Below are 25,568 nucleotides of genomic sequence, written 5' to 3'. Positions count from 1 at the left end.
CTGCCTCCCTGCATCCCCGGACCCATCTCCTGGGGCAGGGATGAGAGTCGCAGGTTTCTAGCACTGCTGGCTGTGGGGCCGGTACTCTGCACCAAGCAGGGGGCAATGTCCTCAGGAGGCTGCCCTGGGCCTCCATGCAATGCACCACCCTCTCCTGCAAGCCTCCCCCATGGGAGGCCCGGCACACACCAAAGTCCTCAGCTGCCCAGCTGCAGAGGAAGGGAACAGAGTGTTGGCCTCCATCCCCTGGGGGAGGCGGTGAGAGACAGGCAGATCTATCCAACTGACTCACTTCCCTGTGCTGGGCCAGGCCCCAGGTCCCTGCAGGTGCCTGGACACTGCACACATACAGCCACCTCAGCCCAGGGGCCCTCCAGATATCTCCAAGCTGCACCTGAGCCAGAGGACACCTGTATAAAAGTGTTGGCAAGGGGCACCTGGGTGGCTCAGTCAGTTCAGCATCAGACTCTTGCTCTTAGCTCAAGTTTTGATCTCAGGGTCATGAGTTCAAGCCCCATGTTGGGCTCCACAGCCAGTGTGGAGCCTACAATCAATCAACTTTTTAAAGTGCTGGCAGGTAGCTGCATCAGCTCTGCACTCAACAAGGACAGTCTTGTTCTTAACGTTACACTCCTACCAGCTGCACAGGCCAGGTACTTTCCCGTCACCTCTCTGACCCTCACCACAACCGTTCTGGGGAGGGCGGTCACCTCCACCTTGCAGCATGTGCCCACAGACGAGGTGCAGCAGGTATGGGTCACACTAGGCTGTCACCTGTGTTTGCCCGAGTTTCCATGTCCTCACCTGCAAAATGGGGGTACTGACATAACCCACCTCCCAGGGCAGCATCCAAGACTACGGAGAACATGCCTGGACGTGGCCTCACTGAGCGCCCGTGACATGGGCTCCGTAGCCAGTGAGAGCCCAGCGGCCATGGCTTAGCGCAACAGCACTCACTGTGGGGGGCAGGGCCTGGGGGTGCAGGACTCTGACCACGCTGCTGGCTGCTGGCTCCCTTCGCACCGGGCAGCCTCCACCCACACGTTCCTGGCCTGGTCCAGACAGCTGTAGGTCACCCAGCGCCGCCCTGGGAGGGAAGAGGGAGGCTGGGCCACCTCCCTGCAGGGCGCAAACCATGCTTCAGGCGAGCCCTGCCCCGGGCCTCACCTGCCCCACAGCTCACCGAGCAGGACCCCCACACGGCGACCCAGGCCCAGGCCTGTGGCTGCTTAGGCTCGAAGTAGGTGAAGGTGATGTCTGGGCGTGCAAGGTCACCATACTCCTCCCCGTAGCGCCTGTAAACCTTCACGAGACAGACAGAGAGCTCGGGTCCTTGTCCAGTGGGCTCCGTGAAGGAGCTCTGAGGGTCACACTGGGCTCCGTCCCCTAGCCCAGCCCCAGAGAGGGGCCAGGCTTGAAGGCTAAGCTCTGGAGGCCTCCAAGTTTCCAGCACCTGCCCCCACGATGCCTCATCTAGCCACACAGCACCATCCTCTGTAAAAATGGGGGTTCTCGGGCCCAGCCTGGTAGGTCCTGATTCAGTGGCTCTAGGAGGGGCCCAAGAATGTGTATTTTTATACATACAAATACATACATTTTATACATACATGTCTGCAAAGGATGCAGACAGCTCAGCTGGCTGCTACCACCTGAGAACCATTCCTGGGGGCAGGGAAGTGGTTGAACTGGGCTGCGTGGGCAGGCAGGGAAGAAGTGAGTGGCTCACCAGGGGGCTCCTTTTGGCCTGGGTGGACTCTGGGGGAGCCCCACTGTCTCCTCCAGCTGTGGGGGCAGAGGCTAGGGCGGCTAGACCAGAGATCACTGAGACTTGGCTCCCTCCCCAAGAGCCTCAGGGCTGTTTACACACATGCTAACATCCATCTCTCCCTCCAAGTGCCTTCCTCAGCAAAGCACGCATGGGGACATGTGCAGAGGAGCTCACGTGCAGATGACGCGCCCAAAGCATGTGCTCCCATGTACCTCTGTCCCCAAGAAACAGTGAGAGTCAACATCCACTCAGAGTTTCCTTGGTACCAGCAATGGCTGCCAACACTGCCTGGCACATGCACCCCATAACCCCAGCAGGCAGGCCAGCAGCTCGTGCGCATTCTACAGAGGAAGCCTGAGGTCCAGGGTGGTGGCAGAGTCAGGCTGAGAGCCTAGGATGCTCTGCAGAGGACAGAGAGGCTTGGGAGAGCATTCAGCTTCCAGGTCAGGCCCTTGCTGTGCCCGTCCCTTTGCCTCAGGACTTCTGGTGGGAGGGGGCTCACTTTCCCACCTTTAGGATGGGGCATCCTCAGTGTCGGGTACTTTCAAGATCTAAGCCAGCGAGGACTTTTGTCGCAGCAGCCACCTTTCAGGGTGCTTGCACATGTAGGGTGCCAGACACACCACCACATGCCTAACGCAACTTATCTTTAAAAAATGAACCTTTATAATAACTTCATAATGTGTGTGTGCTTAGCCCCATTTTGCAGATGGGAAAACTGAGACTCAGAAAAGTCAATTCCCTTGCCCAAGTTCTTGCAGAGCCAGGATTCAAAGTCCAGTCTACCTGAGTCTCTAGGCCTTGGCCCCTGACCTCTGGGTTTCCCTGCTTCCAGCTGCTGGGCTACAAGAGTCTCTAATCTGGGCACCCCACTGTCTCACTCCCCGCACCCTCCCTCAGCCAGGGCTGACACAGGCCCAATCCCCCCTGTACCCTCCACAGAGCCCCCTCACCAGCCTCCCTCCCCAACCCCTGGAGATCATGAAGCCCTCCAGCCTTCTCCCCTTCCCTTATCCCTCCTACTTACCCACCCTGTGCACACCCACTTCCCTCAACACACGCCACTCCCTGCTTGGCCCAGCAGCATTAGCTCATCTCAGACCTCAGCCACACAGCCCAACCTCAGGCAAGCCCCTGACCCCTGCACACCCACCCTCAGAACTCCAGGGGCTGCTGAATGAATAAGCGGGTGATACCAGGAGGAGGCCCTGCTGGGTCCCCTAGGCCCTCTGGGTCACCTGGATCTCCATGTCTTCCTGGGTGGGTCCCCGGATGGAGATCTCCTCCAGGTGAGGCAGCCGGTCCTTGGTGAGGGTCACTCTGTACTCCACACGGCTGTCCTCCAGGAGGGAGGGGTAGGTGGTGCTGGGAGAGATGCTAGAATTCCCAGCCACGATGTAGTGCCCTCGGATCCGCACCGCTGTGGGGGGGGCAAGGCTGTGAGCAGGGGAGCACCCCCTCCACAGCTGTGGCAGGTGGGCACCAGCCACCCACCAGAACAGATCCTGACTTATGGAAAGGGGTGGTAGCAACAGTCGGATAAATCTCCTCGCCCCAGGCCCCAGCCCTCCCCAAGGAACCTGTCTGCCTAGCACCTCAGTCCGCAGGCCATCCGCGCAACAAGCAAGGCACATCCTCCCATAGGCACACAGGCGCCTGCCCTCAGAAGGCTTCCGCATGTCAGTGGCTCTGTGGCTCTGTCCAGAACCTAGTGAGCATTGTGGACCTGCCTCTCACCAAGTGTGTTCATGTGCAGGCTTGGGGGCTCAAGGACCTGGGGCCAGCACCCCCACTCCAGAGTCAGAGGACAGGCATAGGCGCCCTCTGGAAATCAAGAAGCACAGATGTGGCCTTTGCCCTGGGACCAACGTCACACTTGATAGGAGTGTCTTTGTTTACAGTGGGGACTTCCCAAGCCAGAAAGACTAAATATGTGATTTAGGACAGCAGCTTTGAGTTGATCTCATCTGTGAACCTAGAGACTGAGGCCATCCACGTGAGTCATCAATCAGTCATGCCTCATGTCTGCATAACAAAGTCCTAATCAAAACTGGACACTGAGCCTCGGTGGCTCAGCGGTTGAGCATCTGCCTTTGGCTCAGAGTATGATCCTGGGATCTGGGATCGAGTCCCACATCGGGCTCTCTGCTTCTCCCTCTGCCTATGTCTCTGCCTCTCTCTGTCTCTCATGAATAAGTGAATAAATCTTTATATTAAAAAAAAAACTGGACACTGAGCCTGAGGGAGTTCCCCGGGTGGGCAATACTCTGTGTGCGTTGCCATGCTTGGGATGGTGGACATGGAGCCCTCCCACACTGTGCCCTAGGCATTTCCTGCTTGGGCTTGTTTTATTGTCTCCTTCCCCTGTAATAAGCCATAAGTGCGGGTATAAAAGCTCTCAGCATTCTGGGGGCCCTGGTAGTGACATACCCAACCTGGCAGTTGGGAACCCCCTAAACCTGCAGGTGGCACCAGTAGTGAGGGCATCTTGGGGACTGTGCTTTATAAACTTCAGTTTGGCTACCTCTGGGGGAGCGTCCTCAGGTCAGCTCACCCAAGTGTGTGAAGAGAGGCCTCCGGTTGGTGATGTGTACACTGGTCAGGTTGCGGGTAACTGTCAAGAACGTGACATATTCTAGATGGAAGCAGACATGGTGGGTGGTCTCAGATCACTGACATCACAGTGAAAGGGAGCAAATGTCAGATGCCCAGGAAGCAGTGCCTCAACACCAAAAGCTAACAACAGGACCACCTTGAGCAGTAGACAGTCTCCTGTCATGGGTCGGGGGTGGGGGGTAATCAAAGCTGGGGGGACGGTCAGCTTCCAGGGTGTGCCCTGGCCAGGAGGAAGGACTGAATCCAAGGGCTCAGCAGGTGGGACTCCACTCCTTGGCTGACCATCTAAGCGCCTACTTGGCAAATGAGTTGACTTCTTTTATAAATGGATCAAAGTCAAGGGTTACCGAAGTATAATATCCCTTCTGATGGGATTCCTTGGGGAGGAATGGAGAGGCCAGCTGACCGCAGACTGCCCAGTGTCTGGGCTTTATCTGCATCACAGCTACTGTGAGCCATGAGGGCTCAGTGTCGAGGCTCTGGGCTGCAGGTGATTTTAGAGGCTGGGAGGAGCCTGGCCATCCATCCCTAGGGCAGCCCCTACCTCTGGCCCTTCCAGCTGTGAAAGAGCCGTTCTGTGGGCTGCAAGTGCTGTTGTCCCCTCCGCACACCTGGCACACGTCTCGCACCTGTTGGGAGTCCATCCTGCCATCACAGCCGAATGTCTGTGCAAAGAGCAGTGGCAGGTGACACCCAGGCAGGTGTCATTGGAGGGTGCTGGCCCACTCACCCCATAGCTCTGAGGCTCTGGGAATCACACCACAAATTAGAGGCATTTTACAAGCATCTGACACGGATGCAGGAAGCAGGTGTGACTCACCCAAGGTCATGGCAGGGGTCTTAACACCCAGATGACTCCAAGGTCAGTCCAGCACCCTGGCATCACCCCGTGCAGACTGCTGCAGCTTCATGGGGGGCCAGCCCCTGCACACTGGCCCCCTCGGAGCCCTTCAGCATCTGGCTTTTGAGGTGACTGGCCTCAGGGCCACCCTAGATGGGAGGGCACCTCTGCTGCCCACACGCACCTACCTTGCAGCTGCCCAACATGCACAAGCTCAGGGTCCCGTCCTCCCGCTGACCACTTGGCACACACCGGGTCCCATCTAGGAAACTTTCCCCACGCCTCACAATGAAGGCCTCGCCAATGGCCCGGCACATGTGTCTGCACAGGGCATCCCCTGGGAAGGCAGAGGGACAGGGAACCCTGGCATGAGGGGGACAGGGAGTAGGGGGAAGGCGGCAACCCTGCAAGGCATGACCCAGGTAGGCCCACCTCCCTGCCAGGGCTATCTGTCTTCATCCTTTGGGTTGGGGGCAAGGGTCCTGCCTCCTGAGGACATAGTGATTGTTACTGAGTTATAAACCAAGGAGCACCCTTGGTGCTGCCCGGGGATCATCTCACTGAACCCTAAACAGCCAAGCAGGGAGGCCCTGCTCTCATTTCCATTTTTACAGATGGGAAAACCAAGACTCAGGCCTGTTAGCCAGGAGCCTTGCCAGGATGTGACTCGACTGATGCAGAGCCTGAGCACAGCCCTGCCATCTACAGCATCGGGGTAATGGTGGTCAGTCCCACCTTGACTGTACTGCTCAGCGGAGCCCCAGCGGTAGAAGGAGGCATTCCCCGGGGTCAGGTAGAGCGGTTTCCTGTCCGTCTGCGAGCACTGCTCAGACATGAACTCCAGCTGGGTCTTCTCACAGGCCTGGCCGGGAGGAGGCAGAGGACAGGCACAGGAGGGGCCCTGGGATGGGGGCAGGGGACCTAGGACAGGGGCCTCTGCCCCTGGGGACAGCAAGGCACCCTGCAGCACAAGATCAAAATGTGGATTGGAGCCCAGCTCCTGGCTACACTTCGGTTCCCTGCTCTGTAAAGTGGGGGAGGCCAGAGCCTTCCTCTGCTGATGGGAGGATCCAGAAGAATCTGCAAGGACACAGGGCAGGAACTGCCACTCGGCAACAAAGAGGTAAAGAGCCCTACTCGCTCATTCCCTCCCCCAAGCCTGTGCTCCAGGTGAGAACTCGGCCCTCTGTGTCTGGGGAGGCGCTGGGTCTGCCTGAAGGCGGGAGGGAAGGTCTCTCACCAGGTGCACATCTTAACTAAGTGTCACAGGCACCATTCTAGCAGTTGGTGCCCAGGACGATGGCCATGATCAAAACCACGGACCACAGGGATAGAGAGGATGGAGAGAAAGTGGAACCCTTGCACACTGCAGGTGGGAAAGCCAAATGGCTCAGCTGCTGTGAAGGATGGCTGGCAGGTTCCTCAAAGGACTGGGTGTAGAAATACCATGTGATCTAATGACTCCACTTTTAGGTGCATTACAAAGGAAATAAAAACTGGTACTCGAGTGTGCATATACACATGTTCAGAGCAGCATGATTCTCAATAACCAAAAGGTGGAGATGGCCCAAAACGTCAAGATGGCCCAAAATGTCTGTCAACAGATGAACAGATAATATGTGGTCCATCCATACGATGGAATATAGCCCTAGTCAGCCCTAATAAGGAGTGAACTTCTCACACCGGCTATGACACGGGTGACCCTGGAGGACATGACACGGAGTGAAAGAAGCCAGTCACAAAAGACCACATATTGTGGGGTTCCATGTCTATGAAATGTCCAGGACAGGCAAATCCAGAGGCAGGGATCGGTAGTTGCCAGGAGCTGGAGGATGTCAGGGTCAGGGACTGCTAATGGGTCTGGGGTTCTGCTTCGGGGTCATGGAAATGCTCTGGAACTTGATAGAGGTGGTGGTCACATCACACTGTAAATGTACCAAATGTCCCTGGATCCCATACTTTTAAATGGTTTTATATGATGTAGATTTCACCAGCATTTGGAACTGAAAGAATGGTTTCAGGAGGTCCTGGAGGGGAGGGAAGTCCTAGAGTACGCACCGTGGTCCCAGGGGAGGTGGAGCAGCACCCCCAAATCTCAAAAGTGCCCTGGTGTGAACCACAAATTCAGCTGCCCTGATCTTTTGGGATCCTTCCTGATTCCAGGGCCCAGCGCTGCCCACCTGAGCCTCTCGTCCTGCCCCAAGGGAAGGCCTACCTGGGTGTTGCACATCTCCGCCTGGAGGTCAGCACCCACGCACACACGCCCTCCAAAGGCAGGCCTGAAAACGTCCACAAGACATGAGGGGTGACAGGTGAGCCACTGCCCTCCCAACCAGGGAATGTGGAGCAGGCTCCATCCCCTCCCAGACCTGAAGGGCAGTGCTCCCTCCACATGTACCTGGGGTTGTTGCAGTGCCGCCTCCTGGTGACCACACCTCCTCCGCAGGAGCGGGAGCAAAGGCTGGGGGGACCCCAGCTAGACCACTGCCCATGCACCACCCCCACTGGGCTCAGCTCTGCCAGGGAGCGGCAGTGACCCTTGGAGCACCACTGTAAGAGAAGGACACACCATCCCATACTCAGGGCACCCCACATCCCCCATAACCACATGGTACCACACACACAAGGCACCCACACCCACATAGGCAAGCACATGTGCAGGCACCCCCCACCCCCATCCTGCTCAGGAGACAGTACTAGATGGAAGAGGACAATGCCCAGGCTGTAGGACCCAGGAAGGGTCTGGCCATGCCCCACAGAGGGGAAAGGCGGAGTCACTTAGGTCTGTAGGGTAGAGGGAGGTGAGTGCCTGGTATGGCCAGAGAGGGAGTCTGGGTTAGGGAGCTGGGCCAGGCTATCACTGTCACTCAAAGCCTTCATCTCCTCTGTGGTACAGGGGTGACAGCACAAGCCCCGTCTCCAGACCCAGGGAAAGGGGGAAAGAGACTCAACAATTGTGCGGGGAGGGGCAGGGCATTCAATACACGCTGGCTGTGGCTCTGGACCCCCCATACGCCTCAGCAGAGTTATCAGCAAGCCCTTTGTCAGTTTTTGTAGGTCCCATGGACCTAGAAAACACATCCCATCGTCCAAAAGTCACCGGATACACAGGGCATCCTGCAGCCCATCTCTCCTGACCAGGTGACCAAGGTCCTCTGCCCTGGGAATGCAGGCTGCCCGTGTGCATGTGCATGCACTCTCTCTCTCTCATTCTCTCTCTCTCACACACACACACACATGCACACACACACGCACACACTCTGGCATCTCTTCATTCCCTGCTCTGACCTTCTGCACACCGCACTCTGTCCCATCCAGAAGAGGGATGAGGAGGCGGCTACAGCTGCTTTGGTCCAGGGGATCCGTGTGGCAGGACAGAGCCTGGCACATGTCCTAGGAGGGGGGACAGCCTGTTCAGCGTCCAGTCTTAATGGTTCCCCACACACCACAGGACACAGTGACACATACGGGGTCCCGTGGGCACAGGGGCCAGGGAGAATGGGCACGGCATACTCCATAGAACAGGGACATGACCAGGGCCCACAGTCATTTTATGGGCTCACAAATATGGTTTCAGTTATTTTATCCAAAGAAAAAAATATCTTTTAGGTCAAAGAAGATATTCTAATGTGTATCGTTAATATATAGGGAACCTGGGTGGCTCAGTGGTTGAGCATCTGCCTTGGGCTCAGGGCATGATCTCGAGGTCCTCAGATGGAGTCCCCCATCGAAGGACTGCCTCTGCCTGCTTCTCTGCCTCTCTATGTCTCTCATGAAAAAATACATAAAATCTTACAAAAAAAATATAAGAAGAAGGGCCCCCGACAGCCTGGCACAGCGGGTGCTCACTTCACTCAGTGCACAGCGGGGCATGAGCTGGACTGCGGGGCGGACAGGCCCAGGTAGAGGGAGCAGGGCAGGGTCAGAGGGTTGTGCACAGTGGGGGGGCGGGACTCACGAGATGCTCCCTGGTGAAGGTGCAGGCCACTGCCCCAGCGCCGAAGGCGACGCGGCACTGCTCGTCCGTGCTGTACAGGAGGCCAGGCTGTGCCTGGGGAAGGCGCCCGGAGGCCCCAGCCTGTGGCTCTGGCAGGTCCCCCAGGCAGCGCAACCGTCCTGCGCTGTGACAAGGCCCCTGCTCAGGCCCCCAGTGGACACGGGGCGGGAGTGGGACGTGGGACGAGGAGCCGGCAGGTGGGGAGGGGAGTCCTCAGCGCGCGGACCCGCCCTGAGGCCAGAGCCCACGAGAAGGGGAGGTGGGAGCGGAGCAGGTGGGGGCCGGAGCCGGTGGGGGTGAAGCAGACCCCGTGCGATGCAGCCAGAGGAGGACACGGCTGACAGAGGTTGGACTGGGAAGCTGGTGGGGCCGAGGGGTCGATGCAAGGGTGGGATGGGTGGAGGGATGGGCGTGGATGGGGTAGAATTGAGGGGTGGGCACAGAAGCGGGTGGGATGGAAGAGGGGGTGCGTAGGGGTGGGAGGGAACCAGGGAGCCTGCGTGGGGAGGTATGGATGCAGGGACGGGCGCACACGTGGAGGGGCAGATGGAAGGGTGGATGCGAGGGCACCAGGGAGGATGGAGGCTGCCCCGGAGCAGTGATGGGGGCCTCTGGGGAGGGGGCGCGGGACACCATGGGACTGAACAGAGGGCTGGGCAGGGCTGGGCAGGGCTGGGGCAGATGGAGGGTGGGTCTGAGGGACAAGCAGGGGTGCCCCCTGATATAGATGGGGGTGGGGTGAGGGATGCAGCTACCTGAGCAGATGCAGCAGTTGCTGGCGGCTGCAGGCAGACCACGAGAGGTCCCCACGGGCGGCCGCTCGGTCCTGGGAGCCCATCACATGGCCGCTGGGCTTGCAGCCGCTGCCAGCCGCGCCGTCGTGCTCCAGGCCCAGGCTGTGCGCAGAAGGCAACACTGAGGGTCTCCTCACGGCCCCCCCACCCAGTTCAGGTCTGACTAATCCTTTGGCCGGCAGAGAGGCCGGGTGTTTTCGGACCAAAGGGCATCCTGATCCTGCCACCAGAGAGCCCTGCTTCAGTTTCCCACCGGAGAGAGCGCTGGGTCAGCCAGGGAGCTCCTGCCTCTTTGGGCCAATAAATACTGAAACGTTTTAAAAACATTGAGACCAAGCTAATCTGTGGTGTTACAAGAAGGGGCCCTGGGGGGCGGGGCTGCCAGTGATGACTTTTTGATTGGTGGCCACTCAGAGTAGGAAAATTCATCCACTGCCTGTATAGAGAGGTTGACAAAAAAAATCGAGAAAATGTGCAGGCCTTTGGCCATTGTTTCCAATCCCAGTGGAAGGCAGTGGTTTTCAAAACCTTCTTTTCCCTCCAAACCAGGCGAATGAAGGCACTGTGTGCGGGGGGTCATGTCCAGGTGCAGAAGTCATTGTAAATGTAGAGCTGTTGTGAACTGATATGGGGGTGAGGACCCCAGCCTCGCTGGGCACCTGGGCCACCCACAGAGATGGGGATGTGGGGCTTCCACAGCAGAACTCAGAAAGGCTGCAAGGCCTGGGGGCAGGTGGGGGCCATTGGGCAAGGAGCATAGACTCACTTTTTACTTTATGGGTTTCTGTGCTGTCTGACTTTCTACAGCAAACAGGTGTTACTGTCATAATGAAAAGACTAAAAATCATAAAAGAAGCTCGCCACTTTAGGTAAATGACAATAGACAGGAACAAAGATTTGCCTACAGAATGCAGGATGTTCATAACAGGAAAGATTTGTAAACAACCTAAAAAGCCAACAACAGGGGATTAACTAAATTACAGCTCATACAAAAAATTATAAAAGATCCGGGGAAAAAGTGTTTGGGATGTAGCGTTCCATTAAAAAAAAAAAAAACAGTAACAAAACAATTTACGGTATAATCCCAATTTTACAAATAAAAAATTATGCGTGTGGGTAAGAAATGACTAAAATTAAACATAAACTGTGAACAGATGTTACCTCTAAGCGGTAGGACCTGGGATAATTTTGACAGCCTGCTTTTTCTTTACCTGAATTTTCTAGAAAACTTATTTTCTAATTGCTAAGTTTGCTTATCTTAGGGTGAAAAAGTTTTTTAATCAAGAGGTATCAGATTTCCCAGCTCTTGTCCCCCACTCCCAGCCCCAAGTCCACCGGGGCCAAGGTACAGGTTCCTTCCAGCACACTCTTCCAGGGCCCACTGCCAGCCTCGACATTCCCTCCTGAGAACCCCGGTCAGCTCCTGGGCCTCAGCCTAGAGGGCAAGATGCCTACCTGTGACCAATCTCATGAGCGATGGTGACCCCCAGGTCAAAGCCAGTATCCTCAGTGATGACGCAGCTCCAGGAAGATGAGCAAGCACCCCCCAGCTGGGTGACTCCCCGAACCTGCCGGTTACCATCAGGCAACTCCAGGTCAAATCTTGGGAAGAGAGAACAGACACTTGGGTGATGCTGAGGTCCCTGCCTGCTGCCAGGCAGCCTCTGCAGAGAAAGGGTGCAGCTCCCCCAGCAGGCTGGTGGGCCACTGGGGAGCTCAGCTACCTGGTGATGTAGAGGACCAGGTCGGCATGGCCAGGATCTGTGTCGTCCTCAGGGTTGACTGTCCTGCTCCACTCACAGACACTCAGCAGTGATGCCGTGATGTTGGCCGTGATGTTCGGAGCATCCTGGGGATCAGTATAAAGTCCATGTTTATGGGAACTGCACCCAACGGGGTCCTTACCACAGCCCTGTTACTGTGCATGCTACAGAGGGGGAGACCCACGGGAAGAGGTAAAGAGGATAGAAATGGGTTTTCCAGCTTGATGCCTACCTCGGGCTGGGTCAGAATGACCATTTTCACCAGATGCACTTGGAACTGAGCCCCCAGGGATGGGTCCCTCAGCAGCTCTGACCCCTGTGGGAGAGCAGGAGGGAGAGGTGACTCATGTGGGCTCGTGTGGCCTAGCTGGGGGTGGGGGGGCAGAGAGAGCTGGGCCCACAGAAGATGCTCCATCAGCACGGGGGGGAAAGGCTAGTCCTTGGGCTGGGAGCCAGCCACAGGGGTGGGCAGATGGGCTCTGGTCCTCCCCTTGCTCGTGACTCAAGAAAGCCAGCCAACACTAGGAAGAAAAACCTGAAACAACGGGATGCAAATAACTGTTATTAGCCTAGAATATTCCACTCCAACATTGCTTCTCTCTCACCAGATTTGCCCTCTCCCTTCTCATTTCTGATCACCCACTCAAAACACCCTTCTCTCCACCTCTGCATCTCCATGAGGCAGCATGAGGGCCTCCCTGCCCTCCACAAGGCCTTTCCTGGGGACCCCAGAGAGAAGACTCCCCCACAGCGAGCCTCCTGGCTCTCTCTCGGCACATGTGTCAAGATGCCAATCGTGGCCAACGTGTAGTGTGGTTGTTGGCACCAGCTTGTCCTCTGAATTACACATGGTGTCCAAGAGAGCACTCTGCTGTCCCCAGCCTCAGTGGGCCTGAATCCCAGCTCTTCTGCTTCCCACCTGTACGCCCAGGATCCTACTAACTGACTGGGGAAGCTCAGGTTCATAATCTGTAAAATGGAGGGAAAGCCTCCTGTGGTCTTGGCAGACTTAGGAACAGCACAGCTGGCAAAGGTGGGTGTCCGGTCATGACAACGGCCATTACCGAGGAGCCAGTCTGGTATCTACCACCATCCTAGATCCTCACATGACACATCAAATGACCAGAGAAGAGTATGGCTCCATTATGAGATGTCAGCATATTGGAGGTGGTAGCACCCCTAATACTCAAAAACAGATTTTAAGGGGCTCAAAGGAAATGTGTTTCACCTCTGGGGCTGCAGGCAGACACCTGAGCAGGCTTATTGTGGACTTGGGCTGGGTCTGAGAGGCCGCAGGACCATGTGGGTATGACCCTGGGACCCAGAGAACACATAGGGACGCGGGGGGCGGGGGGGGAGGCGGCGTGGATGGCCTGGGGCTCTGAGCCTGGGGGGACTTTTCCTTTGGCCCAAAATAGGTGGACATACCCAAGACTGGGCACAATGCGGGGCTAAGTACCCCACATTCTTGGGGGCAGCCTGCCTCCGGGGCCAGCTTCCAAGAAGGTGGCACTCTCCATGCAGTGTTGGTATTAAGCTCCTGACACTGTGGAAGCTTACCTGGCAGCCTAGGGCAGTCACTGTGTGTGCGTGTCACACGTGCGTGCCTAGCTGCAGGCATGGGCTCTCATGTAGTCCCTTACATCACAGTATGTTACACGTGAGCATTTGATTATGGAGACACCTGTTTCTTTGCTGACTCTGTCTCTCGATGCCCACCAGTGGGAATCATACTTCTCATCCCACCTTCACCCCTAGGAGCCAAATGAAGGAGAGGCCAACAGCAATGGGGGTGCCCAAGGGAAAGGGAACTGGGAGAGGCCAGTGTGGGGCACCCCTGCTGGTGCCAGGGCAGTGCTGGCTGAGGTTCCTGGGGAGCAAATGGACTTCAGGACAGAGGCCAGACTTGAGAGTCCCCCAGAGAGAAGAGACCCAGGTAGCAAGAGGCTGTGGGGTGCACTAGGGAGCCAGGAGGGGACCCGGGACCTCACCCACCTCCACTCCAAGTAAGGGAGGGGAGGAGGAACCAAAGGGCAGACCACACCCCTTGTACCCCAAGGCCCTGGGCCCCAAGCATGACCCCAGCCTTAGGTTTACACTGGAGTTCAACAGGAGTTCAAACCACCACGTAAGCTGGGCCACTCCCATTCTGCCCCAAGTCCCCGGTGTGGCGTGCTATGTGCAGAGGCTCCCGCACTCTACTCCTCATGGTCAGCACCATGCATGGAGTCCCCTGCCCAAGGAACACTCACCATGTTGAGGTTAGTGAGCACATAACGCTCAGTGTCCTCCTGGTGAGCCTGATAGACGTCGGGGCCCACGGCCACCAGCAGCTCCAGGTGTAAGACACTCTCAGCAACCCATCTCCGGAGGCGAGGGGACCGAGGACGGCCTGGTGAGGGAGGAAGCGGGGCTGACAGCGAAGCTTCTAGAAAACAGATAATCCGTGGCTTTGGCCCCATGGCCAGATCTTTCTGGGCTTGGAGACACCATGTGAGTCCTGTCCCTGCCATTTTCCACCATGGGTTTAGGGAGTCAGGGGGCGCGATCCCCAGCTTTCTCATGCGGAACGTAGGGAGCAGGGAATACCTGCCTCCCAGGCGGGGGAGCACCCAGTGAGTGGGCCTATGCTGTGCCTCCAGGAGCTGGCCTCCTGGCTCCTCAGGAGGATTGAGGGTCCCAAGCTTACTTTCCCAGAAGTCATTGTCTGTTGTGAGTCTTATGACCAGTGGTGGCTGGTCCAAGCTGCTGCCGGTCTTGGTTTCCACCCCGCCCCAAGGGCCAGATCCCATTAGTGACTAGGTATTCCGGAGCATCTGGAAGGGCCAGGTGGCAGTGCAGGGCCCAAGGAGGTAGCTCTTGGGTGGCCTTTTTGTCCTTTGGGTTCCCCAAAGCCCCAGGCCCTGGTTCTGACATCTCTCTGGGCACACGCTGGAGAGCAGAACAGGGTCATTCCAAGATGACAAGGAGAGTCCAAGCCACTACCCTGCCTGCACCTGGGTACTGGACGAGTGGGCCTGGGAGGCAGCAGCTACCAGCTCCAATCCTGGTCATGCCCTGGCACCACCATATCAGCACTGAGCAGCCACTCCATGGTCCCATCTGTACTAGTAACTAACGCCAATAAGCGGTTTCCTGCCAACCACACGTGTCCATGAATGTGCTTTGTAAACTATGAAGAGCTGTCCGTACATCTACCTGGCCACCAAGTAGACAGTGGGTGGCATGGCTGATGACCGGCCATGTGCTCCCCTGGCCTACCCGCTCCCAGCATCCTGAAGGAGATGGTTCAGTCAGGATTGTGGCCACCTGGGCATTGGGGAGAGCTGGCCATCTCCCAGGGCTGTCCCCAAGGGCAGCACTACCCTCTCTCTCCCAGGAGCTGTACCTCGGATGGTGTTAAGGGCCTCGGGGGCCGTGGGGGCCTTGGGGAAAGGCCTGTGGATCAGGTGGGGCTGGGCAAGAGCCCAGGGTGGCACCAGCTCCCGGTGCTGCATCTTCACTGGCTGGATGTAGAACAGGTCTGCACCCACCAGGATGTCACCCTCCTAGAGAAGAGAGAGCAGCCTGGCATGGAGCCCACGTGCTCCACTTCAGGACAGAGCCTCCCAGGGACGTGACAGCCCTGGGCCCACAGACCTGCCCTGAGCTCTCTCCAAGTGTGACGTCCCCAGGCCCATCCCTGTGGGACAGCTAGGGATCCATGCCTTGCTGGGGCTGTGCCTACTGCTTCCACCTGCCACCAGCCCCCCACTGCCCACTCTCCAGGCCTCCCTCACGTCCTGGCCTCTGGGCCCCAAGGTGTAGGCCTGGTAAAGACACCGGTGGGATTCCACGTGTACAGACACAAGAGGGGGTCTCAAGGACTAGCGAGGCCCGTGCTAATGAACAGCACAGCAGTCGGCAGCCTGATCCCGAGTAGCACGTGTCCCAGCCCATGCTGGGCCACCCAAGGCAGTAACCACGGAGGGGCATTGGGCTTTCCCCAGAATGACGTGGATGGGTCTAGCTTGACTGATACATGGTGACAAATTTACATGGACACTTGACACCAGTCCTCTCGACAACCCAGGATAGCTCGTCATTTCTCAGTGGAGGCCCTGAGATCCAATGGAGTGACTGGTCCATGGCCATGTGGATGACTGCCAGGGCCTGGTTCTTCCCATCCCATAGTCCCCTGTATTCGCACCTGGCTCTGCACCCCCTGCCAGCCCGGTGGTCTTGGGGAACCCAGACAGCTCTCCTGAGCCTCGACGGAACATGCCTTTGCAGGGCCTGGCATGTGGCAAAGACCTGATGTTGTTGTCCTCTCACACCTTCGGATGGAGGGCCTGTTCACACCACGGGGTAACCACCAAGCCCAACCTCAGTGTGGTCTTGCCCTGGTGCTCACCAAGTGGCCTGAGCAGTAAGTGACCCTGGCCGCGGCCCCCAGGGGCAGCAGGGGGCGGCCCCCCAAGAAGCAGAGATGGGGCAGCCGCCTCAGGAGCTGGAGGGAGGCGTTCAGGACGAGCTCACTGGTGAAGGAGGTGGTAAAGAGGCTCCATTCAGGCGGGAAGGAGATGGTGAAGAGCTGTCCCCAGATGTGCAGGGAGCAGCTCAGGGCCCGGCAGGGAGGTACCCCGGTTCCATCTTCACAGATGCAGCTGAGCGGGGCCACGTCAAATGGGGGTGCTGCAGGAGAGAGGAAGCTGCCTGGCCCAACCCTGCTGAGCCCTCTGGGTCTTCCTGCCTGGGACAGGAGGCCCCAGTTCATTCCCCTTTGGTGAGTGGGCATGAGGGCTGGCCTGGAAGCCCAGGGAGAGAGGGGGCAGCCTGAGTTCAAATCCAACTCCTCCCAGCTTGCAGGGTGGTAGACTGCAAGTTGCCTCTCCAATCTGGGCCTCACCCCTAGGGGAAGACCGGCGTTCAGTGCCCTAGCCTCACCCCATGACAGGCTTTCACCAATGGTGGCATGAACCCTAACAGGCAAAGCAGGTACGAGCACAGCCTCTGTGGCCTCTATGAACAGCAAGCGCCCGAGGCCAGCCTCACCATCCTTCTCCACCATGTGCCTCACTCCTAAGTAGCCCCCCGGAGGCGTTAGGGACACCAGGCCCCAGGAAGGGCACAGCTGCAGGGACCTGGGGTCCTGATAACAGTGTCCAGTCCCCACCCTCCACACCTAGGCAGCCACAAGAGGGGCTCTGTTTGCCTTTGGCCCAGGCTACAGAGAATTCAGTCACAAGCGGGACACCCCTTATTTCTCTCCACCCTAATCACGAGCCCCACCCCCACCTCTGGTTCCCCGCAGCCTTTAGATCAGTGGCCCAACTTGGAGAAGGGGGCGGGCACCCCACAGTAGCCCAGAGACAGGGCCGAGAACGACAGAGAGGCTCTGGCTGGAGCCTGAGCCAGCGCCTATCTTGTTTCTCACAGAAGGGATAAATATTTCCATCCATGACCAGAAACCTCCAGAGCTCCTGCAGCTCCGCCAGCCTGCGGGAGGCCCCAGGGTAAAAGGGACCAGCTAATTAGTGACCATTTCCTTGAGATATTGAGCAGAAGCTTGGGGTCAGAATACCAGGACCAGATTCTATGGCCTTGGCAGAAGCCGGGAGCTAATTAGCAGGAATGATGGCAGCCCCTTGGACCTCCTCCCAGCAGAGCCCAGACTCCAGGAGGACATGCCCTGCAGGCTCTGGGGAGCACCCCCTGCTAAGAAGACTAGGACACGTACCTTTTAGGGTAGCTTCAGGGCCAAAATAAGAAGTCACTTCCTCCGGGTCCAAAGCCTGAAGAAATTGCTGCAAGACCAAAAGGACAAGAGAAGAGGGAGAGGGAGAGGAAGAGGGAGTGAGAGAGGCAAGGCAAGCAGACGAGAGAAGCAAGGAATTGACATGGCGGTTGCAGGGGACACATTGAGAAGCCCATTCCTTCAGCAGCAAGCACACTTCATCCCCTGGAATCCCAAGCTCAGATCTTCCCCCCTCAGATCTTTCCCCCCACCAGTGCACACCCCGAAGCTGGAAGAACACCCCCACTCTGCCCAAAGGCTGCTTAGGCAGCCCCCTCCCTCCCCAGTCACCCTCCTTCAGCACCCAGAAGAGCCCCAGGGCTCCTGCAGACTCACCCACCTGCTGGAAATCGGAGAGTCCCCAGCAGCCCAGGAGAAAGAAGACAGATGTGAGAATTGCCCCCACACATCTCCCCCAGGGGCGAGGCTCCCTCATCCTCAGGAAAGCCAGCCTGGAGCAGAGGGAGAGAGCCTTTTGACTGGAAATCTGGCTGGGGTGGAGTGTGGTAGACCCCACGGGGCAGTGGGCGGGGAGAGGAGGCTGTGTTTACTCTTGGGAGCTTCCTCCCAGGGCAGGGGCCAAAGAGTGGGCAGCCTGCAAGCTCTTGTACTCCTTGGTCCAGAGCACCAGATCCTACCCCCACCCTCTACCCCAACGACGGGGCTGGGCCAGGCAGCACGGCCAGGAGGTGACGGCGCTGGACCAGGGATCTTGCAGAAGTGAGTTCAGGTGTGATTCTGTAACTGGGGCTGGGTTACTGTCCCCTGACTGAGAGGCTGTACATTCCAGCCTCTGACAAACTGCTCTTCCACTGACACCCCTGATCCGTCCTGCATTCCACTACTTATTCCCTTTGTCGATCTAAAATTGTTGTCGGGAGGCAACAATTACACAAGCACCTTTATCTGGGATCCAACAATTGCAGTTCAGAGCACAGAGATTTGAATCACAATCCAAACAGTGCCCCACTAGGGAGCAAAACTCGGGAGCATTCACAGCAAAAATAGGCCGGCTGTGTACACTGCTTACAGAGGATTTTGTATTGGTGTTGGCAACAGATGGGAAACCTTTATGTTATAAATCTCGACTAAGGCCCTCAGTGAGCAGTCTTCCACCCACCGTAGGATGGTTGTAAGTGGTCAGGATAGGTCCCTGTAGGTCCCTGCAGCATTTGCACTTTGGCCCAGTCCAAAAGTTCACAGTTCCACTGGTGAGAATGGGGAAGATGTGCATGTGGCCCATCTCCTTCATGGACTCCCAGTTCCATTTATTTATTTTTTAAAAAGACTTTATTTATTCATGAGAGAGGCAGAGTTGCAGGCTCCATGCAGGGAGCCTGATGTGGGACTTGATCCCAGGACTCCAGGATCATGCTCTGGGCTGAAGGCAGGCGCTAAACCGCTGAGCCACCCAGGGATCCCCTCCCGGCTCCATTTAAAAACCCCTCGATGTAAGTACTGTGTTTCATTTCACCCTTCTCACCCAGTGCAGATTCTGGGTCCCCCTCTATACTCACGTCCTACAAACACTCCTCTGTCTTACTTCCTTCCTCTCAGCTACTATTCTGTGTCTGCTCCCCTGAAAGACAGTCACAGAACCAGGTGAGGTGGCACCACGCTCCCCTCAGCATCACAGATCGCCTGGCAGCCCATTTCACTTTCTGGAAGGTTCCTGGTCACACTCTTCATGCTCCCTTACACCTCCAGGACACCCCCTCACCCAAAACCCAGCTGGCAGCTGGCAGGGGGATTGTGCAGGTTTCCTGCCTCCTTGTCCTCTGTTAGCTGGGGGCGGGAGCTGCAGGATTCCATCCTGGGCCAGTCTGCTTTCCTTTCTCAGGCCGGATCTTCATGATTGCCTGAGGCTCTCCCTGCCCATCCTGCACTTCTTCCTTCACCTTTCCCAGGTACACCATCCCAATTTATGCCATGCGTTCCTGACCATCTCTTTGACTGCTCCTTGGAGACCCAGATGGACACATTGCCCTAATCCAAGCTCATCACCGGGGCCCTGGGCATGGGTCATTGGCTCCTGCCTGGCCTCCCTGCATGCATGCTTGTTTTTTCTCTCTCTCACACGCCCTCCCCATTCCACTTCTCACAGTGCCAGTGTTCTCTAAAGAACTCAAGTCAGACTGCATCACCCCCCAGCTCTAAAGCAATCGATGGCTTCCCCTTGCCCTTAAGATGTCCAAACACTTCCCGGCAGCCTGGGAAGCTCTGTAATCAGATTAGACTGGCCCCTGCTGTCGCTCTGCCCGCATAGCTAGGCCTGTCCCCTTGGCACACAGAGACTTAGCCACACTGGCTTCCTCTTCCTCAGGTACCCCAAGGGTCTTGCTGTCTCCCCTCTGAGTCCCGGTTTCCTGTCCAAGTGTGCACGCACGTGTCACTTGCTCATTCAGAAATAGAAATCGGTGCGCTCAATTAAATTTCAATTTAGGGGGTCACCTGGGTGCCTCAGGGGTCGAGCGTTCCTTCTCCCTTTGGCCCGGGGCGTGATCCTGGAGTCCCGGGATCGAGTCCCACGTCGGGCTCCCTGCATGGGGCCTGCCTCTCCCTCTGCCTGTGTCTCTGCCTCTCTCGCTGGGTCTCTCATGACTAAATAAATACAACCTTTAAAATTTTTTTAAATTTCGGATAAACACCGAACACCGTCGACATTCGTGTCAGTATGTCCCAAACGTTGCAACTACTGAATGGGGCACATTCACACGGAAAACTGTTCTTCCCCCGGCCTCCCGCAGGTCGTCTGCCCGCCCCGGCCCTGCCCCCCGCACCTCGTCCCCTTCCTGCAGGGCCGCCCTGGTCCCCGGGACCTCGGGCGTCCCCCTCCGCGAGAGCCCCCACCCCCGCACGCACACACAGCTGGAGGCCCTCGAAGCCGAGGCTCCTCCGCGGGATGAACCAGGGCCCCGCGGGGCCAGGCTGGGGATTGAAAGTCACCGCGGCGCCGCAAGGTCATACACTGCGTGGTTACAAGGCATCCTCGGTGCTCTCGGTGGCGGCTCAGCGGCCTCGGCAGCCCCGAGTCTCAGTTTACCCCCTGAGGTAGGCCCCACCCCCGGCCCCGCCCCGGCCCCGCCCCCGGCCCCGCCCCCCGGCCCCGCCCCCCGGCCCCGCCCCGCCCAGCCCGCCAGTCCGGCCCGCCAGCGCCCTCTCGCGGCCGTCCGCCTCCCCTCCCCGCGCTCGGCCGCCCAGTCGCGGCGCTACACTGACGGCGGCCCCCCAGTTCCTTTCCGGCGCCCTCGTTTCTCATCCCCGTCCCGGCTCTCGGTAAGGTCCTCGGCCACCCCGAGCCCTGCCCTCGGTCGTGGAGCCTGGACGCCGCTCGCTGGGGCGGTGGGCCTTCTCCCAGGAGGGCGGAGAGGCCCCGCCCCGCCCCGGGCCCTGCGGAACCAGGGGCGGAGGCCGGGTTTCCAGCGGGTCGGGGAGAGACGAGCGCTTCCGGGGCCCGGGGCGCACGAGCCGCGGCGCGCGGGGTCGCTTCCGGGGTGCGGGAGGCCGGCGTCGGCGGCGTGCGGGGAGCCGGGGGCGCGGGCCTGCGCTCGGCGGGCAGAGCCCGGCTCCGGGCCCGGGCGGAGAGGCCCCGGCCCCCCCCCCCCCCCCCCCGGCATGGCCAAGGCGCTGACCTCCAGGCGCGCCCCGGGCGACCCCCAGGCTGAGCCGGGCCTCGGCCTGAAGCTGCCTCGGAAGAAAAGCAGGAAGAAGAGACTCTGGAAGAGCAAACGGCGAGCAGCGAGCGAGGGGGCGGGAGGCGGCCGCAGGGTCGTCGCGGGGCGGCCTCCAGAGGCGCCGGAGGACTTCTCCCGAAACTGGAGGGCGCTGCAGGAGGTGCGACTGGGCGGCCCCGCGGGCGGAGGGCGGAGGGCGGAGGGCGCAGGGCAGGGCAGGGCAGGGCAGGGCGACGTGGGGCCCCGGCCGGGCGGGCGGGCGGGATCCCCGCGGTACCGAGGGTGCCCCCAGGCCCCAGCCCCCAGCCCTCGCACGGCGTGGACCCGCGGCCTCGCCCCTGCACGTGCCCGTTTCCCGCGAGCCTGCCGCCTCTGGGCATCCAGGCCCAGCTCCCCCGTGGATGTTCCTTTCCGCCGCGTGCTGTTCCTTGTAGTTCAGTCATAAATTCGCTAGGCCGCCCTTGGAGTTAGCTGCTGAGGAAACAGGCCCGGAGCTTAAGGGATCGGCTAGTGAAAACGGGGCGCCGGGGTGCAGATTCACACTTCGGCGTCGTGTGTGCTTCGCTACTGGTGACCTGCAGAGCCTTCCACGGGTTCCTGGACTCTGTTCTACAGCCTCCGGGCTTCTGGAGCCTCCTCCACGGCCGGTGTCTTGGGATGGGAGGCCCCGACCGCCTGCCTCGGGGGACAGGCCTAATGAGCTTCCTTCAGGAAACCCCCCGGGTTCTGTGCAATTTCCTGGGGTGTGACTCTGCCTTTCTCTTTCTGCAAAGAAAGTAAAGCAAGATTGAATGAGGGGGAAGGATGGTGGTTATGGGGGAAACATCGTATCTTCTCTACTTCCTATAAGAAAGTAAATCCTCCGTTCCTAAACGTGTGTAGAAGTGAGTAGGCACCCAGGTCATCGTGCCCCAGCGCACTGCCACGTGACCAGCGTCGCTGTGGTTGAGAACAGCCGTGCTGGGGACAGGAACACCGCCGGGAGGTTGGGCTGGAAGAACCCCGAGAGCCCTCCTTGCACAACAGCAGCAGTAAGGCCGCTGGCCGCTCATCAGCCTCCCCCAGTTTGACAGACACTCTCTGTGGAACATACGCCCCTTCCCCTTCCTGAGACCCCATTGGCGAGAGCAAACCGAGAGATCCTGTTAAGGAAGTGGTTTCCATACTGCAGCTGGTTGGCCCGGTCTGTGGGAGAAGTAACTGTAAACAGGTTGCTTGTCGTCCCCTTGGGCTCAGACTGAAGTCTCTGTTCCTTCAATAGGTACTTAAGATGCAGACACAGTTTGAAATGTAGGAACGAGGAAGCAGATTTCAAATCATGCACTGGAGTCAGATAAGCCAGGAAACTTTCACCGTGTGTAACTTCAGATGGGAGTGATAAGGGGCTTTTCCCAGACCCTTTGGAAATGCATCTCAGTGATGGTGGAAGCAGCCATACGTAGATGTGACTGATGCATACGAGTGTATGTACACACGTAAGGCTTTTCAATCTCTTGTTTGTGATTTCCAAATCTAAATGTGTCCTGTATTTTATTTTTGGTCCTATTAGCTCCTGAAACAAAAAACACAAGCCCCGGAAAAGCCTCTCGTCTCTCAGACAGATTCCAAAAAGCAGCCTGGGATTACCCAACAAAAGAGAAAAGCGATCCTAGATAAAGCACAGAGAAGTAAGGTGGAGATGAAGACCACAGACCCAGGGGCCACTGGCAGTGACTCTCTTGCTTCAGGATCTCCAGGGAAAAGGAAGGTGCCAGCACCTCCCACAAAGGCCAGCAGAGCAGAGCACAGTGAGAAAGGAGCCAAGAAAAGGACAAACAGTGACATTTCTCCAAGAGGAGGAGACATCAAGTGTGGAAAGTGGAAATGGAAAGCTAAGGAGGTGCCTGTGGCCTTGACCCCGGCCCTGCCCACCAAGTAAGTACAGGTGGCGTCTGCCTGGGCCAAACTCTGGTGACCCAGCTGGTCACCTCCACCCCCCTGTGCTGCAGAGGGGGGGCCTGTGTCCTCAGGGAGGCCTAGGCTGGTGGCTTCTGCACTCCCTCCATCACCTTACCCCACTGCTATTTCTTGGCTTATCACTCATTTCCCCTAGGATAAAGCCATAGTGAGGAAAGGCCCTGCTTGATAACTGTTGAATCTCCAGGGCCTAGAGCAGCTTGGCCCTTAGTAGGCCTCCAGTAAAGATATGTGGGATGAATGAATGCCACAGCCAGAAAGACCTGAGTTTCAAACCAATTTCTGCGTCTTGCAAGTCAGATGCTCTGGTGTAAGCTCCTGACATCCCATGACCTCAGTATGGTCATCTGTGATACTGGGGGTGGGGGACGGGTATGAGATGCAATGTGTTGGCTCAGCACCTGGTGGTTACTCAGTAGACCCTGTGTGGATCACTCACGTGGGGCAGGCAGACCAAGAGCAGTGGCTGCCTCTGCGTGGCTTGGCTGGAAGTGGCATGGTTGTAAGTCAGGCTGGTGGTGAGTCGCCTGGGTTGCTGAAGGTTCCAGGAAGGAGGGGTTTGAGTGCCGGCCATGTGTCACTGTGCCAGGGATACCTGGAAATGGAGCAGGTGCGACAGGGCCCTCCCCCTTGACGCTGACAGTCAAGCAGGAGAGACCACCAAACTGAAATTACTCCAGTGATTCTGTAAGTGTGGTCAGGATAAACTCAAGGAGGGAGAAGCTTCTGGGAGCAAAGGGCCAGAGCAACGTGGCCAGAGGTGGGGTCAGGAAGAGATTTCTAATAAGGAAAAGGCATTTAGCTGAGCCCGAGAGACCGAGTTTCCCAGGTGGGAATGGTCACCCTTGCGTGTGCAATCTAGCCTTGAGGCCTCGATGTGACGACACTAGAGGTTGCTGGTGGGCGAAGTGGGGGGAGCTGGGCAGGGATGTCTGGGTTTCCATTTCCTACTCCTTGGAAATGTTCCTTACTAAATGTTCCATGATGAACCTACTACTTCCTCGACATGGGGGGAAAAAAGTTAGTACTCATTATACCTGGGTTGTATGTTTGTAATTGACGTCCTTGTTGTTTACTTGTAGTTCTTAATTTCTGGATAATGAGCTCATCCTGTAACTAAAAAGAAAAGCAGGGTGCCATGCTGGGCAAACAGCAGGAGTAGCTGGGCCGTTGGGTGCCCCCCCCCCACCCCCAGCTGTACCAGCACCTCCACTGACCAGCGTGCCTGGCCTGTTCTCTGCCTTTTTATTTATTTATTTATTTTTAAAAGATTTTATTAATTTATTCATGAGAGACACAGAAAGAGGCAGAGACATAGGCAAAGGGAGAAGCAGGCTCCATTGCAGGGAGCTTGATGTGGGACTCCATCCCAGGACTCCAGGATCACGCCCTGAGCTAAAGGCAGACGCTTAACCACTGAGCCACCCAGACGTCCCTGTTCTCTGCCTTTTAGAGAAGACATCTGGTTTGATGATGTTGACCCCGCGGATATTGAAGCAGCCATGGGCCCAGAAGCAGCCAGGATAGCAAGACAGCAGCTGGGGCAGAGCGAGAGCAGCACCACGCTGGTGAAGGAGCAGGCCTTCGGCGGGTATGCACACAGGGCCGGGGCCCCTGGCAGCACTGAGCCCAAAAGGGCAAGGGTTTGGGGAAGGAGCTCTGTCCTCCCCGACTTGAATCAGGCAGGCGCCACCCTGTCCTGCGAGGAGCGTTGAGCGCAGAGAGCTGGTCCCTCGAGCAGTGGTGAGGGGCGGAGAACTTTAGGTGCCGATTGCTGGGTCCTGCCGTGTTGGTTAAACTGGAATCTTTGGTTCCTTTCAGCCTGACGAGAGCCTTAGCCATGGACTGTGAGATGGTGGGCGCGGGCCCCAAGGGGGAAGAGAGCGTCGCTGCCCGAGTGTCTATTGTGAACCAATATGGGAAGTGTGTTTATGACAAGTACGTCAAGCCCACCCAGCCGGTGACGGACTACAGGACGGCGGTCAGCGGGATCCGGCCAGAAAACCTCAAGCAGGGTGGGTCCTCCCAGCTCATGAGCACAGAGGAGAAGCAATGCCTGAGTCCCTTCTCCCTTTTTTTTTTAAGATTTTATTTATTTATTCATGAGAGAGAGAGAGAGGCAGAGACACAGGCAGAGAGAGGGGCAGGCTCCATGCAGGGGGCCGAACGTGGGACTCAACCCTGGATCTCCAGGATCACACCCTGGGCCGATGGCAGGCGCTAAACCACTGGGCCACCCGGGCTGCCCTCCCTTCTCCCTTTTTATTTTGTTAAGTAACCTCTTTACTTAGTGTGGGGCTTAAACTCACGAACCCAAGATCGAGTTGCACACTCCAGCAACCAAGCCAGCCAGGTACCCCCTCTTTTTCTCTATGTCCCCTTT

General features: G+C 57.8%; 2 protein-coding genes across 2 annotated transcripts in view; one reads left to right on the top strand and one right to left on the bottom strand.

Moving 5' to 3' along the window:
* Positions 1-18,101, bottom strand: part of ADAMTS13 (ADAM metallopeptidase with thrombospondin type 1 motif 13) — a 28,186-nt gene extending 10,085 nt beyond the window's left edge. The window contains 20 exon segments of the mRNA NM_001242712.1: positions 958-1,087; positions 1,168-1,303; positions 3,007-3,188; positions 4,323-4,403; positions 4,929-5,049; positions 5,414-5,562; positions 5,961-6,087; positions 7,441-7,504; positions 7,624-7,775; positions 8,514-8,618; positions 9,184-9,346; positions 9,978-10,118; positions 11,472-11,618; positions 11,741-11,865; positions 12,012-12,095; positions 14,032-14,207; positions 15,168-15,327; positions 16,173-16,453; positions 17,499-17,565; positions 17,896-18,101. Of these exon segments, the coding sequence (NP_001229641.1) occupies positions 958-1,087; positions 1,168-1,303; positions 3,007-3,188; positions 4,323-4,403; positions 4,929-5,049; positions 5,414-5,562; positions 5,961-6,087; positions 7,441-7,504; positions 7,624-7,775; positions 8,514-8,618; positions 9,184-9,346; positions 9,978-10,118; positions 11,472-11,618; positions 11,741-11,865; positions 12,012-12,095; positions 14,032-14,207; positions 15,168-15,327; positions 16,173-16,453; positions 17,499-17,565; positions 17,896-17,991 (2,687 nt within the window). The 5' untranslated portion in view covers positions 17,992-18,101.
* Positions 18,102-21,132: 3,031 nt separating this feature from the next.
* The window catches only part of REXO4 (REX4 homolog, 3'-5' exonuclease), an 8,662-nt gene continuing 4,226 nt past the window's right edge, over positions 21,133-25,568 (top strand). The window contains exons 1-4 of the mRNA XM_038548834.1: positions 21,133-21,389; positions 22,779-23,143; positions 24,639-24,776; positions 25,007-25,200. Coding sequence (XP_038404762.1) covers positions 21,171-21,389; positions 22,779-23,143; positions 24,639-24,776; positions 25,007-25,200 — 916 coding nt within the window. The 5' untranslated portion in view covers positions 21,133-21,170. The remainder of the gene's footprint in view (positions 21,390-22,778; positions 23,144-24,638; positions 24,777-25,006; positions 25,201-25,568) is intronic.

This window comes from Canis lupus, chromosome 9 (genome assembly GCF_011100685.1).
Source record: "Canis lupus familiaris isolate Mischka breed German Shepherd chromosome 9, alternate assembly UU_Cfam_GSD_1.0, whole genome shotgun sequence".
In the NCBI taxonomy this organism is placed as follows: Eukaryota; Metazoa; Chordata; class Mammalia; order Carnivora; family Canidae; genus Canis; species Canis lupus.
Note: the sequence above shows the minus strand (reverse complement) of the source record. Positions and strands in the feature narration are given on the sequence as shown.